Raw genomic sequence first — 17,901 nt, 5'->3', positions numbered from 1 at the left:
ACTTCTTCCAAGACAGATTTGTTCCTTCTTCTGGCAGTCTGTGGTGTGTTCAATATTGTTCACCAACACCATAATTCAAAGGCATCAATTCTTCTTCAGTCTTTCTTATTCATCGTCTACCTTTCCCATGCACGTGAGGCAACTGAAAACACCATTGCTTGGGTCAGAAGCAATTAAGTCCTCAAGGTGACATTTTCGCTTTTTAACACTTTAAAGAGGTCTTTTGCAGCAGATTTGCCCAATGCAATGTGTCGTTTGCTTTCTTGCTGCTTCCATGGGTGTTGATTGTGGATCCAAGTAAAATGAAATCCTTGACAACTTCAGTCTTTTCTCTGTTTATCATGGTGTGCGTGTTGCTCATTGGTCCAGTTGTGAGGATTTTTGTTTTCTTTTTGTTGAGGTGTAATCCACACAGAAGGCTGTAGTCTCTTATCTTCATCAGTGTTTCAAGTCCTCTTCACTTTCGGCAAGCAAGGTTGTGTCCTCTGCATAATGAAGGTTGTTAGTGAGTCTTCCTCCCATCCTGATGCCCCATTCTTCTTCAGATAGTCCAGCTTCTTGGATTATTTGCTCAGCATACAGATTGAATACGTATGGTATAAGGATACAACCCTGACGCACACCTTTCCTGACTTTAAAACATGTAGTATCCGTTTGGTCTGTTTGAATGACTGCCTCTTGATCCATGTACAGATTCCTCATGAGCACAATTAAGTGTTCTGGAATTCCCATTCTTCTCAATATTATCCATAATTTGTTATGATCCACACAGTCAAATGCCTTTGCATAGTCAATAAAACACAGGTAAACATCCTTCTGGTATTCTCTGCTTTTCAGCCAGGATCCATGTGACATCAGCAGTGATATCGCTGGTTCCACATCCTCTTCTGAATCTGGCTTGCATGTCTGGCAGTTCCCTGTCGATATACTGCTGCGACTGCTTTTGAATGATCTTCAGCAAAATCTTACTTGCGTGTGGTATTAATGATATTGTTCGATAATATCTGCGTTTGATTGGATCACCTTTCTTGGGAACAGACATAAATACGGATCTCTTCCAGTTGGTTGGCCAGGTAGTTGTCTTCCAATTTCTTGGCATAGATGAGAGGACACTTCTAGCGCTGCATCAGTTTGTTGAAACGTGTCAATTGATATCCCATCAATTCCTAGAGCCTTGTTTTTCACCAATGCCTTCAGCGTAGTTTGGTCTTCATCTTTGAATACCATAGGTTCTTAATAATATGCTATCTCCTGAAATGGTTGAACATCAGTGCAGTGTCATGGATCACTTTTGTGTGGACTTTCTGGCCATGGTCTTGTAACTTCCACCCAAGCGATTGGGTGGGACTGTGCAGATATGGTAATTGTGGCTCACCAAGGGGACTGATCAGTTTTGCCATCCTGCTGGGCTTGAAATGAGCCACCCCAGAGGTGGGAAAGAGAAGATACCACCACCACCAAGCAAGAAATGCCAAGAGCGGAGGGTATGTCCTTTGTACCTGGGATCCCTGTACTTAGAAGCTCCTGGAAGCAGGAGACCTAGAGAGAGAGCAAAGTGTAACCCTGAAGATGGTGAGAAGTGGTGACAGCAGAGGCCCAGTAGCAGGAGACAGCGTGGTGGGCTTCCCAGCCCATGGAGTGAGAAAGCTGAGTGCCTTTGGGCAGAGGCCTAAGGCCAGGGAGAGGCATGCCTACAAGCATGGCTAGGAAGAGGCTGTCCTGATGGAAGAACTGTATCCTGACTGTTCCTGAGCCTGAATTGCAACCTGTTGTTTACCTAATAAGACCCATAATCATGAGTATGGTCTGTGAGTTCTGTGTGGCCATTGCAATTAATTATTTAACTCAGCAGAGAAGTAGAGAGTGCCCTGGGAGGGACAATTGGTGTCAGAATTGGTAAAGATGGTGGAGAGAGGAGGCATGTCTGACCTCTGTCTTATAGGAATTAGCCTTGACTGGCGAGTCTTCTTTCCCCTGGTGAAGTTAGAGGATGTTGGATGCTACCCCTACTCTGTTTTTACAGTTCACCAATTCTTTTTGGTACAGTGATTGTGTATTCCTTCCATCTTTTGATGCTTCCTACGTTGTTCAATATTTTGCCTATAGAATCCTTCAGTATTGCAACTTGAGGCTTGAATTTTTTTTCTGTTCTTTCAGCTTGAGAAACACCGAGTGTGTTCTTTTCTTTTGCTTTTCTAACTCCAGGTCTCTGCATGTTTCATTATAATACTTTGTCTTCTTGAGCTGCCCTTTGAAATCTTCTGTTCAGCTCTTTTACTTCATCATTTCTTCCTTTCACTTTAGCTACTCTACATTCAAAAGCAAGTTTCAGAGTCTCTTCTGACCACCGCTCATCTGTCAGTTTGTCCTACTGTGGTGTCTTGCACATCGCTGTGATGCTGGAAGCTATGCCACCAGTATGTCAAATACCAGCAGGGTCACCCATGGTGGACAGGTTTCAGCAGAGCTTCCAGACTTGAGTAGGAAGAAGGGCCTGGAGGTCTACTTCTGAAAAAATTGGCCAGGGAAAACCTATGGATAGCAGTGGAACATTGTCTGAAATAGTGCTGGAAGATGAGTCCCTCATGTTGGAAGGCACTCAAGATACCACTAGGAAGAGCTGCCTCCTTAGAGTTGACCTTAATGACGTGGATGGAGTCAAGCTTTTGGAACCTTCAATTGCTGATGTGGCACAACTCAAAATGAGAAGAAACTGCAAACATCCATTAATAATAGGAACATAGAATGCAGGATACATGAATCTATGAAAATGGTAAGTTGTCAAAAATGAAGTGGAATGCATAAACATCGATATCCTAAGCATTAATGAGTTGAAATGGACTGGCACTGGCCCTTTTGAATCAGACAATCATATGGTCTACTATGCTGGGAATGATAAACTGAAGAGGAATTATGTCACATTCATCAAAAAGAACATTTCAAAAATCAATCCTGAAGTACAAGGCTGTCAGTGATAGGATAATATCCACAAGCCTACAAACAAGAGCAGTTAATAAGACTATTTTTCAGATTTATGCTCCAACCACTAAGGCAAAAGATGAAGAAATTGAAGATTTTTACCAACTTCTGCAGTCTGAAATTGATCAAACATGCAATCAAGATGCGTTGATAATTACTGGTGATTGGAATATGAAAGTTGGAAACGAAGAAGGATCAGTAGTTGGGAAATATGCCTTAGTGACAGAAACGACTTCAAAAATCGAATGATAGAATTTTGGAAGACCAAGGACTTCCTCATTGCCAATACCTTTTTTTTAGCAACATAAATGGTGACTATACACGTGGACCTTGCAGGATGGAATGAATGAACAGGAATCAAATCGACCACATCTGTGGAAAGAGACAATGGAGAAGCTCAATATTGTCAGGCAGAACAGGGCCAGGGGCCGCCTGCAGAATACACCGTCAATTGCTCATATGCAAGTTCAAGTTGAAGCCAAAGAAAATTAGAACAAGTCCGCAAGAGCAAAAGTACAACCTTAAGCATATCCCACCTGGATTTATAGACCACCTCGAGAACAAATTTGACACATTGAACACTAATGACCCAAAACCAGACAACTTGTGGAATGACATCAAGGACATCACACATGAAAAAAGCAAAAGGTCATTAAAAAACAGGTATAGTGGTTAGGATTCCAACACATATTTTGGGGGGACACAAATCAATCTATAACAGTTTTTTTTTAATATGGAGTAATTTTATATTTAAAGAAAAGTTGCAACAACAGTACAGAGTTCACCTGTGCCCCTCACTCAGTTTCCGCTCACGTTGTTGTCAGGTGCCCTCCAGTCGATCCCGACCCGTAGTGACGCTACACCACAGAGCAGAACGACCCCGTAGGGCTTTCTGGGCTGTAATTGTTACGGACTCAGATCACCAGCTCTTTCTCCTGAGGAGCCACTGGGGGGGTTCAAACCACCACCCTTTTGGTTAGCAGCTGAGTGCTTAACTGTTGTGTCACTAGAGTTAGGATTCCAACATAAATTTAGGGGGAACACAATTCAATCCATAACACCCAAAAAGCAATTATCTCTGTGAAAAGTTAATTTCTCTACCAATCTGTAGAGAGTTTGGTGAAGCCGCCCCGCCCCGCCCTCTGCAGATTCTGCTGTATGGCATCTGCCGCTGGGCGCTCATCGTTCTGAACCAAAGGTGAATGAACCCAAGGGCAGGTGGTGTGGCTACATTTTCTTACATCTAGAGCCCTGATGGCACAGTAGTTAAGAGCTCAGCTGCTAACCAAAAGATCAGCAGTTTGAATCCTCCAGCCGCTCCTTGGAAACCCAATGGGGCAGTTCCATGCTGTCCAGTAGGTCACTATGAGTGGGAATTGATTCTATAGCATTGGGTTTTGGGCACCTTGGGCAATGCAGTGGTTGGTTAGGGCTTTCCTTGCTTTGTCCAATGTCATTCAAAGCCTTGCAAACACATGCTTGTGCAGGTGGCTCGATCACTGCCTCACTGCTCGGCTCTGACTGGGGAAGGGACCATTAGGCATGGTCAGGGACCAGAAGTGATTCTCCCCTCTCTGGGCTTTCTCTCCCTGCCCCCTGAAGGCTTCGAGCAGGGCCATCCTGAGCTCTCAGGCCAAGTCAGCTACTAGAACTAGGGCTGTTGCCTTGCTTCAGGTCTTAGAAGGCCAGTCCTGTCTGCCCTGCCTCAGCCTGATTCTAAGTGAGGAGCCATGGACTTGTCCTTCCTTAACCCCCTTTGCAGAAACCCTGGTGGTGTAGTGGTTAAGTGTTACGGCTGCTAACCAAAGGGTCTGCAGTTCGAATCCGCCAGGTGCTCCTTGGAAGTTCTATGGGGCAGTTCTACTCTGTCCTATTAGGGTCGCTATGAGTCGGAATCAACTTGATGGTACTGGGTTTGGTTTTTGGTTTGGGAACCCCTTTTGCCTCCTGGGTGGGTGGGAAGGGGCTGAAGCTTCTGGCTTGTTAGCAGCAGGAGTAAGTGCACTTTAGATGAACTTTGTCTTTCAAGTCTATAGTGAGTGCCCCCTCCCCAGAAAAGGTAAGGTGTTTCCACATCATCCTCCCCCACCTAAGAGGAGGACCCCAGGTCCACCAAGGGTCACAGAACCTGGTGGTTCCTGTTTAGGGAGAATCAGACTAGCTCTTCTTCCCACCTGTGCTGGGTCCAGGTCTTGGCTGGGCAAGGGTGAGCTATGAGGGCACTGGGCTAGGGAGCCTTCTAGTGAATTCTGCAATGCAACCGAACTCTGAAATGGGGGGGGAAGGGGGAAGCCAGCCGGGATCAGGGGTTCCAGAGGTCCATCCCAACACTGAACATGCATTATGCTGGGCTGCATCTGGGGCTACATCAGTGAACAAGACAGACACAGAAGGGGACAGGGCAAGAAGGATGGGAAAGACCTAGGCAGAGGGCCTGAGAGGAGCAAAGGCTGGGAGGTGGGAACCAGTGAGGCTAGTCCCAGGGAAGAACCTGGCACCATTGGGTTGGGGAGCAGGCCTGTGTGACTGAGCCTGGCAGTTGGGGGGTGGGGGGGTGTTCAACCAGTTAAGAAGGACAGAAGTTACACTGGGCCCCAGGAGCCCTCACATTTCCACCGCCTGTTTTCCCTGGCTCACCTCCTTGGACACTCCCTCCACGCATGAGTTTGTGATCTCCATGTAAGGGCTCAGAGGTCATGGGCTGCTAGGAGGTTACCTGGTCTCCTTGAGCCAGAGTGGGTAGGGCTGACTGCCAAGCTGGGTGGGGAGAAAGCTCCTGAGAGCTGGCACTTAGCGCAGCCAGCAGGGAATCCTGGAAGCCTAACCGGGACCTAGACGTCTCTGGGCTTCGCGTTCCCATTCAAGGATTCGGAGGAAGGGCGCAGGCAGGGCAAAGGCCAGAGCAGGAATCCTGACGCCATTGCCGCACCTGGGCCCCCACGAACCTGAGCTGAACGAGGGTCTCCTCTCCTCCCCAGGGGAACCACTTCTGCCTAGAACCTCCTCTGGGAGGACGCGGTGGGTGTGTGATGACCTGTGCTGGCGCACCACCATCCAATGTGGGCGCCCCTCCTCGCGGGGGCAACACGTCCCTGTCTTCCAGGCAAGACCTCGAGCTCCTGTCCCCCAGTGGTGGCCAGAACCCCAACTCTGAGCAGCGTGGGGACGGGGGAGCGCCGCCCTGGAGCCCCGGAAAAGGGCAGTGGGGGCTGAGCGCGGACAGATGCAGCCTACCGAAGGGCAGAGCCGCGGTTTAGGAGCGGGACGGGGCCAGGCCTATAAGGTGCTTGGACACATAGCCTGGCCTCTGAACGCCCTCCATACCCGACCCGGGAGTCTCCTAGAGGACGTCCGGCCCCTAGCTGGGCTCCTCTCCAGAACGTCCTACAGCACTCTGGCTGTGTTTCTTCCAAGGCAGGGTTCTTCATTCTTCCCGCAGTCCATGGTGTACTCAGTATTCTTCCCCAACACCATAATTCAAAGGCATTAATTCTTTAGTCTTCCCTTATTCATTGCCTAACATGACTTGAGCTTAGTCGCGGCTAAGGTCCAGGTTCCCCTGCCGCCGCTGCCGCCAAGAGGAGGAAAGGCAGCACCTGCTCAGGCACCAACGGTCCCCACAGCACTCCGAGGGCAAAAGCCAGGGATCAGCGTGTGCTGCAGAACTACAAGAACCAGAATGCAGCGCGCCTGGGCCGCCGCTCTCTGGCCGTTCAGCCCGCTGTGATGCATGCCGGGATCTGTAGTCCGAGAGGGTGAGTGGCTCAGTGATCCCGGAGCCCGATGCACGCCGGGAACTGTAGTCGGCCGGAGGGAGTGTTCTGGGAGGCCAGGCCACCCGGTGCACACCGGGAGCTGTAGTCCGCGGGCGCGGGCCCGCCCCTCACCTGCCGGCTGCCGGCGCCGGAGGTGGCCAATGGGAGCGGCGGCCGGCCGCCCCGCCCAGCACCCGCCGGACGTCGGTGCCGGGTTATGGCCGCCGTCGGTGCCGGGTCCTCGGATTGAGCGCCTGCCGCCAGGAGCTAACCGCCGCCGCCAACTGTCAGTGCGGGGCCAGGCTCGCCCACCCGCCGGGCACCGAGGCGCCGCCAGCACGGCGAGGAGCCGCGGCCGCGGAAAGGAGGCTGCAGGCCCGCAGCGGGCGCCGCGCCCGGGCACATGGCGTCCATCTTACTGAGGAGCTGCCGCGGCCGGGGGCCCGCCCGCCTCCCGCCGCCCCGCGCCGCCGCGCCGAGGGGTAAGCCGGCCGGCGCTCGGCCGCTGGCGCGGGGTCGGGGCCGGGTGGGGCTCGGGCCCTGCGGCTCCGGGCGAGCCGGGCGCGGCCCCACGGGCGGGGCGGGGCGGGGCGCTCGGCCTGTGCCCGGAGGACGGGCTGGGGCCGGGAGGCGAGCCGAGGGGCGCCTCGTTCGGGGTCACGGCCGGGAAGGAACCGCAGACGGCCCCGCGGCGGCCGGGCGAGCCAGCCGCCAGCCGCTGTCCGCCTCCGCAGCGCCCCGCCCGGCCGCCGGCCCGCCGCCTCCCGGTGCGCGGGAGCCCGGGCTGGGTGGGCTGCCGGGGCGATGCCGAGCGGCCGCGGTCGGTCTGGGCCCCAGAGCCCGGCAGCTGCAGCTGGAGTCGCTGGCCGGCCTGGCGACCCGGGGCCTGGTGCGAGCGGTGCCACTTGGCGCGGGGTGCGGCTGCCGTCACTCTCTCCACTCGGGCTGTGACCTTAAGCGCACCGGTCGCCGCTGGTTACCGTATCTGTAGGAGAGCTTAGGAGAGTTTTGGAAAGAGCGTGCTGACGACCAGCCCTGGTCCGGCTCGCTGGCCCCTTCTCTGTGACAAGTCTCTGGAACGGGGCGGCCACTCGCGAGCACAGCCGTGCCTTTTGGCCACGTTCTGAGATTCTGAGGTGGGACTGTCCGAGTGGCGTGGAGGCAGACCTGTAAGATTGCAGGAGATCTGGGGGACCTGATAAGGTCGATGGCAACATCCCGTTTATCCCTGTGAAATTACTGGGCACCCACCTGTGTGGCGCCAGATACTGCGCGGAGGAGATGAGCTAGCTGCAGACCCTGCCCATATAATTAGCGCGCGCGCGCGTGTGTGTGTGTGTGTCTGTCTGTCTGTCTGTCTGTGTGTGTGTGTGTGTGTGTGTGTGTCACCTTCGGGAATGCTGAAATGCTGAACATGAGTGTGTGTGTGTCTAATTGGGTAAGTGGAAGCTTCCCCAGTGCTGACTGCCACACAGACAGGGTCGAGGGCGAACACTTAGACGAAGCAGGGAATATCAAAAGTGATGACACTGCAGAGGCAGTAAGATATGAGAGGCAGTAGGAGATGAGCTGGACTGATGGGCAGAGGGCACTGGTGTGGGCGGCGGCCTCACGTCCAGGAGAGCACTCCAGTAGAGGGGCCCCAGGCATTGCTGTGCGTGACCTGACCTTCAGCAGGTCCCTTAACACCTGGATCACACCTGACTCACAGGCTCTTAGGGTTTAACACCAAAGGCGCCTACGCTTGGCTCCTAGCAAATGGCCTCTTTCTTTGTTTTTCTCTCTCTTTTTTTTAAATTTAGGTGAACGTTCACAACTTAAGTTAATGTCTCATAAAAATTGATACACATGTTATTTTGTGACATTAGTTGCAGTCCCCAGAATGTAACAGCACATTCCCCCTTTCCCCTTCTGAATTTTTTTTTTTAATTTTTAATGTGCTTTAAGTGAAAGTTTACAAATCAAGCTAGTCTCTAATACAAAAATTTGTACACACCTTGCTATACACCCCCAGGTGCTCTCCCCCTAATGAGACAGCACACTCCTTCTTCCCATTCTCTATTTTCGTGTCCATTAGGCCAGCTTCTGACCCCCTCTGCCCTCTCATCTCTCCTCCAGACAGGAGCTGCACACAGTCTCAAGTTTCTACTTGATCCAAGAAGCTCGCTCTTCACCAGTATCATTTTCTATCCCATAGTCCAGTCTAATCCCTGTCTGAAGAGTTGGCTTTGGGAATGGTTCCTGTCTTGGGCTAACAGAAGGTCTGGAGACCGTGACCTCTGGGGTCCTTCTAGTCTCAGTCAGACTATTAAGTCTGATCTTTTTATGAGAATTTGGGGTCTGCATCCCACTGCTCTCCTGCTCCCTCGGGGTTCTCTGTTGGTTCCCTGTCAGGGCAGTCATTGGTTATAGCTAGGTACCGTCTAGTTCTTCTGGTCTCAGGCTGACGTAGTCTCTGGTTTATATTCCCCTTTCTGTCTCTTGGGCTCATGGTTATCTTGTGTCTTTGGTATTGTTCATTCTCCTTTGCTCCAGGTAGGTTGAGACCAGTTGATGCATCTTAGATGGCTGCTTGCTAGCGTTTAAGACCCCGGACGCCACTCTCCAAAGTGGGATGCAGAATGTTTTCCTAATAGATTTTGTTATGCCAGTTGACGTAGATGTCCTCTGAAATCTGTCTTTCTCTCTTTAACCTATCTGGATTTGTTTACTTATTTGTATGTTTGTAAGATTGGGCTAAGGCTAGTACTTGTCCTATACAATCGAGAGAGTCTAGTAATATAAAAAAGGTTTTTACAGTTTGTGAGAATACCACAAGAAACTTAATTCTTGTAATTTTTAACAGTGGCAGGCCAGCAGTTGAGACCTTTGGAGCTGTGGGCAGGGATGGCCTGAACGGCCTGGTCCCTCTCTAGCTCAGCTTTTAGCCTTTCATCTGCGGTGGAGGTGCCCTCTGCGTCTGGAAATGTTAAAGATGATGATAAAAATGTCTTTGCCCCCTCACATTTCTACAGCATGTTATGGTTTAGGAATTATCTGATGTTTTCTGTGTGTGAACGTTTTTTTTTATCATCCTAAGGACACAAATGTTTTTATCGTTATCACCGTTCTTTCTTATGGAGGTATTAAGTGATGGAGGGTGAGTTACACAGCCAGTTTGCTGTAGGACTGAGAAGAAATTCAGAGCCTTTGACCAGGTTCTCCACTTGGGGGCTGGGGATGGACTTTGGGGAGATCCCTGAGGCCTTGGAAATGAACACCCCCACCCCAGCTGAGTGCTTACACGTCTTTTTCTGGAGCAAGGGGCCCTGGTGGTCATCAGATTCCCTAAGGCCTCAAAGACCCCCTTGGCCATGACGCGTTCATTAATTCAGCTGTCAAACATTTACTGAGCTGACCGACGCCATCCCTCCTGAGTTGTTAGATGCCAGCCAGACTCCTGGTGACTGTTTGATTAGACTGTTGTGATCCATAGGGTTTTCACTGGCTGCTTTTTGGAAGTAGATCACCAGGGCTTTTTTCCTACTTTTAGTCTGTAAGTTCTGCTGAAACCTATTCAGGATCATAGCAACACGCAAGCCTTAGGCATGGAAAATTAACCCCGAGCCCTTTTCCCTCGTGGTGAGCAGGTCCCTGTGAGGCACACAAGCAGGCAGCGTGGCAGTGTCCCCGAGGGCGGGCCCTGGCTCCCATCCTGGCTGCCTACCTCCCAGCTACAGGACTGGGCCAAGAAGCCGTCCCTTGCTGTCTCCTTTTCTCATTGTAAAGCAGGGAAAGGGTCACTGCCTGACAGTTGTCAGGTGGAGGGTTGATGAATCTGCTCACGTGGAGTGCTCAGGACAGTGCCTGGCTCATCTTTTTTTAAAAGAAACTGTTTTAGAGCAATTTTAGATTTACAGAAAAAACTGAGCCACTAGCAGGACAGTTCCTATGTGCCACACACCTACCCTGTTGTTAACGTCTCATATGGTTCACTTGTCGCAACTGAGCAGCCACACCGACACGTTATGTTAACTAGAGTCCACACTGTGTTTGGGTTTCCTTAGTTTTCCCCTAGTGTCCTTTTTCTCTCCCAGGATCCCATCCAGGACACCACGTGACATTTAGTCATCATGTCTCCGTAAGCTCCTCTGGGCTGTGACAGTTTCTCAGACTTCGCTTGTTTTCGATGACCTTGACAGTTTGGAGGAGTGCTGGTCAGGTACTTTGTAGGATGGCCTCACTTGGAGTTTGTCTGATGTCTGTCTGATTAGACTGAGATGGTAGGTTTTGGGGAGGAAGAGACCACAGAGGTGAAGTGTCTTTCTCATCACTTCCCATCAAGGGCTCACACTGTCACCACGACTTAGCACTGTGGATGTGAACCTTGATCCCTTGACTGAGGTCGTGTTGTCAGGTCTGTCCTGGCCTGTACCTTTGGAAGGGCGTTGCTACCTGTGGCCCACATTTCAGGAGTTGGCAGAGGGTGTTTAGAAGTAGGGGTGACTGGGCTTGCTAAAGAGCTGGGTGGGAGAGAAGGGGGAGAGAGGATTAGGGGTGATTCCTGGTCATCTGGCCTGAGCCAGCACCAGGGACAGCAGTGCCATCTGTCACCAGGGGAAGACTTGGGAGGGAGCAGGTTGGGGGCATGGTGAGAGTTCCTGAGTTGTTGAATTAGCTGCCTGTGAGACCTCCAGGTGGAGGTGTTGCACCAGGTGGACCATGTATCCGCCGCTCAGGAAAGTGCTTGCCTTTGTCCTAGAAAGGAGCAGCCTGAGGAGGAAACCCAAGAGAGTGTGGCTTCCTGGAAGCCCGGTGAAGAAAGAGCTTCCGGAAGGAGGGAGCGGCCCACGCAACAGGGAGTGGTCCGTGGACAGTGTCACTGCTGTGGAGGGGGAGGGGAGAGGAGGACTAGCAGAAAGCACTGGTGTCCTCTGTGGCCTTGACCATGGCCTTGACCGAGGGGTCCCTGGGAGCACTGAGGACAGAATCCCCTGGAGTGGTTTTGGGAAGAGCACGGCAACAGCGAGTGGCCGAGTGGACTAGGAGACGCAGCTCAGAGAGGAGCAGGTGGGCGCTGCAGGGGGACTGGAGTAGGAGGTTCGTTCTCAGAGGGGAGGGGGCGCTTCCTACGGGTTGGGGGATCCGAGTCAGGGGTCTGTCATCAGAAAGGAGGGAGTGTCACTGCTGGGGGATCTGAGTCGGGGTCTGTCCTCAGAGAGAAGGAGGTGCTCACTACAGGTGAGTTTGAGGGGGGTTGGTTTCCACTTTTTACATTTGCAGGATGGGAACTGTGGTGGCATGTCTGCCTGCTGGTGGGGACGTGCCTGAGGTGCGTGGAGCCATTTCCCAGCTGAGTCTTTAGGAGGCTGGGGAGGCCCCAGGTAGGAGCAGAGAGACCAGAAGGAGGGCACAGGTGGTACTGTGGTGGTGGGCTGTGGCCCCTCACGTTTCCTTCTGTTTTGGGGGGAAGGAAAGGGAGGGCCTCAGTGTGAAGGACTTGGCATGTCCGCATACCACAGCCGTTTCTTTCAGTGGGTAAGGTTTATAAAGTAGATGTTTATAATGGAATGTGTATTTTTTAATTTTGATTTAAAACGTAAGTAACACTTGATATGGAAAAGAACGTCTATGACATCTTTAAATTATGGGTGATGGTGACCTGAACACGGGGAAACCCAGCCCTGACCTAAAACCTAGGCCGTCACCAGTAGTCTGCATTTCTGAATGTCGTGTTTAACTGAAGCATCCCTCACCATGTGAGTGGCTGCTCCTCTCTTGAATGACGTGAAGGAGCAAGAGGACATCTTTCATCCCTGGGAGGACCCACTGTAAGCAGCCGGGTACCACCCTGCCTGACCTCTTGCTCTGGGCTGTGACACTCAGCGCCTGCCCCCTGCCCCCTCTGGCTTCTCTTCCCCGCCTGCTGGCTCTTACAGTGATGTCTCAGCCATCCAAACCTGCCCCTGCCTCTCCCCACTGCCTGAAGGGTCGAAGCCGTTGGTCTCGCCGACAGACAAGCCTTTTACAAATGCCACCTGCCTTTCCAGGCTTGCCTCCTTCTGGGGAGCTGCCTGATTTCTGCACAGGCCTGGTGCACCCTCAGTGGCCGCTCCAGCAGTGCCTGCCTCGTCTATCTGACATCTGTCTTGAATCCCCAGTACAGGCAGACCTTGAATGTTGGCTGTGTGAGTGAGCTCTGACTTTATGCTGACAGAGTCCTGAGTCTAGAGTGAGTTAGGGGAGGCATCAGAAATACGTTAAAACCCTGAAACAGTTTGTACCCTTGTCACTGTTTACTGTTCATCCCAGAGGTGGCGTCCTTTTTGCATTCGTTTGCTCATCTTCATAGCCCCTGTCCCTTGTGCACTCAGAGAGGCCGGTGTGGTCATTTTCATGGGCCCATGCTTGCTCTGCAGGACTGACGGCGTTGGAGGTCACGTGGCGTTCCTGGCCCCTGTCCACCAGAACCAGCCTAAAGTGCTCCCTGGGAGAGTGGTCCTGGCCCCTCCGCTTGCTTGCCGACTGTGGGATCTCTTTCTTGAGGGTTGGCCTGCGCGGCTTCCCCCTCGGGGTGCACAGAACCAGGGGCTGTGTTAGGCTCCCTTTTTTTCCTTGGGGCCACCCTGAGACTCTTTATTCCCTGGTTGGGACAGACCCATCACTTAGCTACACTCTGGAGCCTTCCAACACTTAGAACAAGCTTCCAGAAACTTACATGGAGAGGTTTCTACAAAATAGAGTGGTGCTGTTTTAGACTTTAAAAGATGGTGTCAGTATAAATAGCCTAGTTTGAGATTTATTTACTTACCTTTTCTTTGTTTTTGTTGTAGGCAGTCTGGGGGACCGTGCTTGTCTCAGTTGTACCAACACCGTGGGGCTGATAAGCCATGTGTAAGTAAATAATGTCACTTTTCACATGTATGTTTGAAAATGGGGCTTGGAAATGCTTGAGAGTCAGGCGTTCCTCTTGATTCTGAGGGGGAGCAATTTCATACTTTCCTGTCCTTTTTTTTCCTAAACCATGCGCATAGGAAAATGAATGTCCGTCATCCCAGTACTCTATTACATATTTATTCGCATTTTGGTACATTTTAGTCCAACCTCTTCGTCTAACTGTTTTTTCTTTTAAAATATACAGTTTTTTAAATATATAGTTGTTATCGTATCCTGCATGGGGTTTGGTATCACATAGCTTCTCCATGTGTCCACACAGCTGCCATTTTTTCATTTTTTATTTATTTTTATTGTGCTTTAAGTGAAAGTTGACAAATCAAGTCAGTCTCTCATACGAAAATTTATATACACCTTGCTATGTACTCCTAGTTGCTCTTCCCCTAATGAGAGCACATTCCTTCCCTCTACTCTCTTCGTGCCCATTCAGCCAGCTTCTGATCCCCTCTGCCCTCTCATCTCCCCTCCAGACAGGAGTTGCCCACATAGTCTAATGTGTCTACTTATCTGAGAAGCTCACTCTTCACCAGTGTCATTTTCTATCCCATTGTCCAGTCTAATCCTTGTCTGAAGAGTTGGCTTTGGGAATGGTTCCTGTCTTGGGCTAACAGAAGGTCTGGGGACCATGACCTCCGGTGTCCTTCTAGTCTCAGTCAGACCATTAAGTCTGGTCTTTTTACAGTAATTTGGGGTCTGCATCCCACTGCTCTCCTGCTCCATCAGGGATTCTCAGTTGTGTTCCCTGTCAAGGCAGTCATCAGTTGTAGCTGGGCACCATCTCGTTCTAGTATCAGACTGATGTGGTCTCTGATTTTATGTGGCCCTTTCTGTCTCTTGGGCTTATGATTACCTTGTGTCTTTGGTGTTCTTCATTCTCCTTTGCTCCAGGTGGGTTGAGACCAATTGATGCATCTTAGATGGTAGCTTGCTAATGTTTACCCCAGATGCCACTCTCCAAAGTGGGATGCAGAATATTTTCTTAATAGATTTTTATTATTCCAGTTGATCTAGATGTCCGCTGAAACCATGGTCCCCAGACTCCCGCCCCTGCTACTCTGGCTTTTAAAGTGTTCAGTTTATTCAGGAAACTGCATTGTTTTGGTTTAGCCCAGTTGTACAGTGGCCATTTTTAGTGGTCTTTCATTTACTAGAGGAGCCCTGGTGGCACAGTGGTTAAAGCGATGGACTGCTAACCAAAAGGTCAGTGGTTTGAAACTACCAGTGGCTCTGTGGGAGAAAGATGTGGCAGTCTGCTTCCATAGAGATTTACAGCCTTGGATACCCTGTGGGGTCACTAGGAGTCGGAATCGACTCATTGACAGTGGGTTTGGTTTTGGGTTTTGGTTCATTTACTCATGCAAAAAAGACTTGGATGTGTGTCAGACAATGTCCTGGGTGTGGGGTCTGTCAGTGAACAGGAAGACAGACATGCTGCCCCCTGGTGCTCCCATCTGCATGCTCCCATCACGTTTATTAAGTGATGACCATATGGCACACTCCATGCCTGGTTTGGAGGGTGTTCCTGTGAGTACAGTGGATGATAGCCCTTCCCTTATGGTGCCCACAGTCTGGCAAAGTGACAGGTAATTGACAGGTAATGACAGCTTAGTGTAGAAAGGCTGCGAGGGGGGCTTGCGGTGCTGCTGTGAATCTAGGGGGCCCATTTGAGAAGGCCTCTTGGAGTGAGGACACCCCATGCTTCCCTGTCCCCACACTGGACCTGCTGTCCCCTCTGCCTGCACCCCTTTCCCTCCCCCAATCTGGCCATCTCCTGGTGTTCCTCCTCAGCTGTGTGATGACCCCTAGACCTCTCTCCGGAGCACCAGGTCTGTGTCCACCTCCCCCGGACACTTTCTTAGCAGTGTCTCAAGCTCAGAACAACTGGAGTGGAGCTTGCCTCCTCTCCCCTCCGAGCATGTCCAAGTGTCCTATGTGAGAGAGATGTGGGGGAATTTTGGGTTTTCGTATTCATTTAAAATTATTGATTTACTATCTCAGTTTGGCTGTGGAACTTTCTGGAGGGTGCTTCCTGGGGCAGATTTAGTTCCCTAAGATAAAAACTTGGTTGTAGTTTGCAAAAATGGTGCAACAGTGTCACACCTCATCTAATTTCACAAGGGGGAGGAGAGAGAATCAAGGTCAACATCAGCAGTCAGACAAACCTCCTGTCTCCAACCTTTTTACCAATTCTGACACCAGCTACCCATGCCACGGCACTCTCTGCTTCCTTGCCGCCTTCGGTAATTCATGGCGGTGCCCACAGAGTTCACAGACCATACGCACAGTTACGGGTTTGATTCGAGAAGCGGTAGTGTCGTTAGGTGCTGTCAAGTCAGTTCCGACTCATAGCAACCCTATGTAGAACAGAAGAAAACACTGCCTGGTCCTGCACCGTCCTCACAATTGTTGCCGTGCTTGAGCCCATTGTTGCAGCCACTGTGTCATTCCATCTCATTGAGGGTCTTTTTTTTGCCGACCCTCCACTTTACCAAGCATGATGTCCCTCTCTAGGGTCTGGTCCCTTCTTATAGGGTGGTAACAGGTTCCAACTCAAGATCAGAATCAGCTTGGAAGTAACAGGAACAACTCAGTATACAGTTCTTTGATCAGGGCAGCTTCTTCTCGGCTTCTGCTGCCGGACCCTGCGCTGTTGGCGTGGCCTCTGCCCTGCCTGGGCAGGTGTTACAAAGCTTTTTAGCTTTGTCAGCAAGTGCCTAGAGGCACCCCATTCTGCCAGCAAGTCTCCTGCCCAAAGGTGCTCAGCTCTCTTGCTCCGTGGCTTGGCATGCCCAGTGTAGCCACCTTGCTCTGTAGGCCAGAAAACCCACTGTGCTATCTCCTGCCAGTCTTCTGGTTCTGCTGCCTCTGCTGCCACATATTCTCTGACACTTGTCATCTCTCACCATCTCTGGTATTAGAGCTCTCTGTTGCCTGGATCTGGGAGATCTGGGAGGTTCTCAGTGTAGGGACCCTGGATCCAAAGGGTGCGCTTTGTTCCTGGTTCTTCTTGATGGTAGCGAGCTCCTCTCTCTGCTTCTGATACTGGCTTCTTTTAAGCCTAGCAGATGGCAAAACTGACCAATCCCCTCATTAGAGTTCCATGGACTTTATTTGCATGGTCCCACCCCTGCAGTGTTGCATGTACATTGTTTGCATTATTAGCAGGCTGTCAGATCCCCTTGGTGGGCCACAAACACCTTATTTGTATAATCCCACCCTTTTGTGGGAGTTACAAAGACCATGGCTAGAAGGGCTGTATGAAGTCATTCACTGCACTGCTTGTTAAAGTCAAATACTGCTTGAGCACTGTTTCCGGTTTCATGACTTTTGTAAAGTGCTGAAGTGAGCAGGTATGCACGCGTCTTTTTGTTCCCCAGGAGTATTTCCCTGGCGTGGGATTGCTGGATTGAAGAGTGTACAACAGCAGCCCCCTGCCTGGTTCATGTCCGCGTCACCAGCGGCCTCTGAAGGCCGTTGCCACCTGCTGTAGATGCTCCTATCTGGCTCTTCGGCTTTGATTTTAATTAGGGTCTTTTCTGATATTCAGAAGTCTTTTGTCATGAGGTCTCCTCCTTGTTGTGACAATATAGGCTTTAATGGATAGGCATAGCACATCTTTGCTCTTGCTTCTGTAGAGTCCATCATAAAGTGAGCCCTTTAATCTATGGGTAGCGTTTTGGGTGTCTGGGCCGGGGGTGCTGGTCCATGGTCAGCTGGAGCCAGTGGCTGCCTTGAAGACATGGGCCCCATGGCCTGACCTTAGATTTTTCAAGAGAAATCAGAAGTTTGGCTTTTAATGTGAAGCCTGGTTTTTTAGCGTGGAGGATCTCGATGTGGGTTGGCATCAACCCTGTGTGAACTGGATTCGGATTGTACCAGCCCCTTCAGTGACCCCTGCCTGAATCCACTCCAGCACTGCAGGGGCCACCTTCCTTTCTCCACTGCTGCCAGGTAACTCAGCATTGCCTTGTTTGACTTACGGAATTCTCTAACCTGCTTGAGTTTCTGGGACCAGGCTTGCACACTTCCCTTTTTTGGCCCTTTCTCTGATATTCTAGTCTGTTTATTCTAGATGGGCATTTGAGTTATTTCACTTCTAAAAAAATATTTTTGGGATTCTAACCCACAATGTTATTTAACCTATTAAAAAGTTTAAGAATCGTAATTGTAAAAAATATGTAGTCTTTCTAAGCGTAAGTTGCTTTCTTTATTAAGACCTTTTCTTCTTTTCAGA

General features: G+C 50.7%; 1 protein-coding gene across 2 annotated transcripts in view; it reads left to right on the top strand.

The window, feature by feature from the left end:
- Positions 1–6,917: 6,917 nt before the first annotated feature.
- The window catches only part of LETM1 (leucine zipper and EF-hand containing transmembrane protein 1), a 72,769-nt gene continuing 61,785 nt past the window's right edge, over positions 6,918–17,901 (top strand). For both annotated transcript variants that reach the window (XM_049886585.1, XM_049886584.1), the window contains exons 1-2: positions 6,918–7,216; positions 13,547–13,607. In XM_049886585.1, coding sequence (XP_049742542.1) covers positions 7,138–7,216; positions 13,547–13,607 — 140 coding nt within the window. In that variant the 5' untranslated portion in view covers positions 6,918–7,137. The remainder of the gene's footprint in view (positions 7,217–13,546; positions 13,608–17,901) is intronic.

Source organism: Elephas maximus, chromosome 5 (genome assembly GCF_024166365.1).
Source record: "Elephas maximus indicus isolate mEleMax1 chromosome 5, mEleMax1 primary haplotype, whole genome shotgun sequence".
NCBI lineage: Eukaryota > Metazoa > Chordata > Mammalia > Proboscidea > Elephantidae > Elephas > Elephas maximus.
Note: the sequence above shows the minus strand (reverse complement) of the source record. Positions and strands in the feature narration are given on the sequence as shown.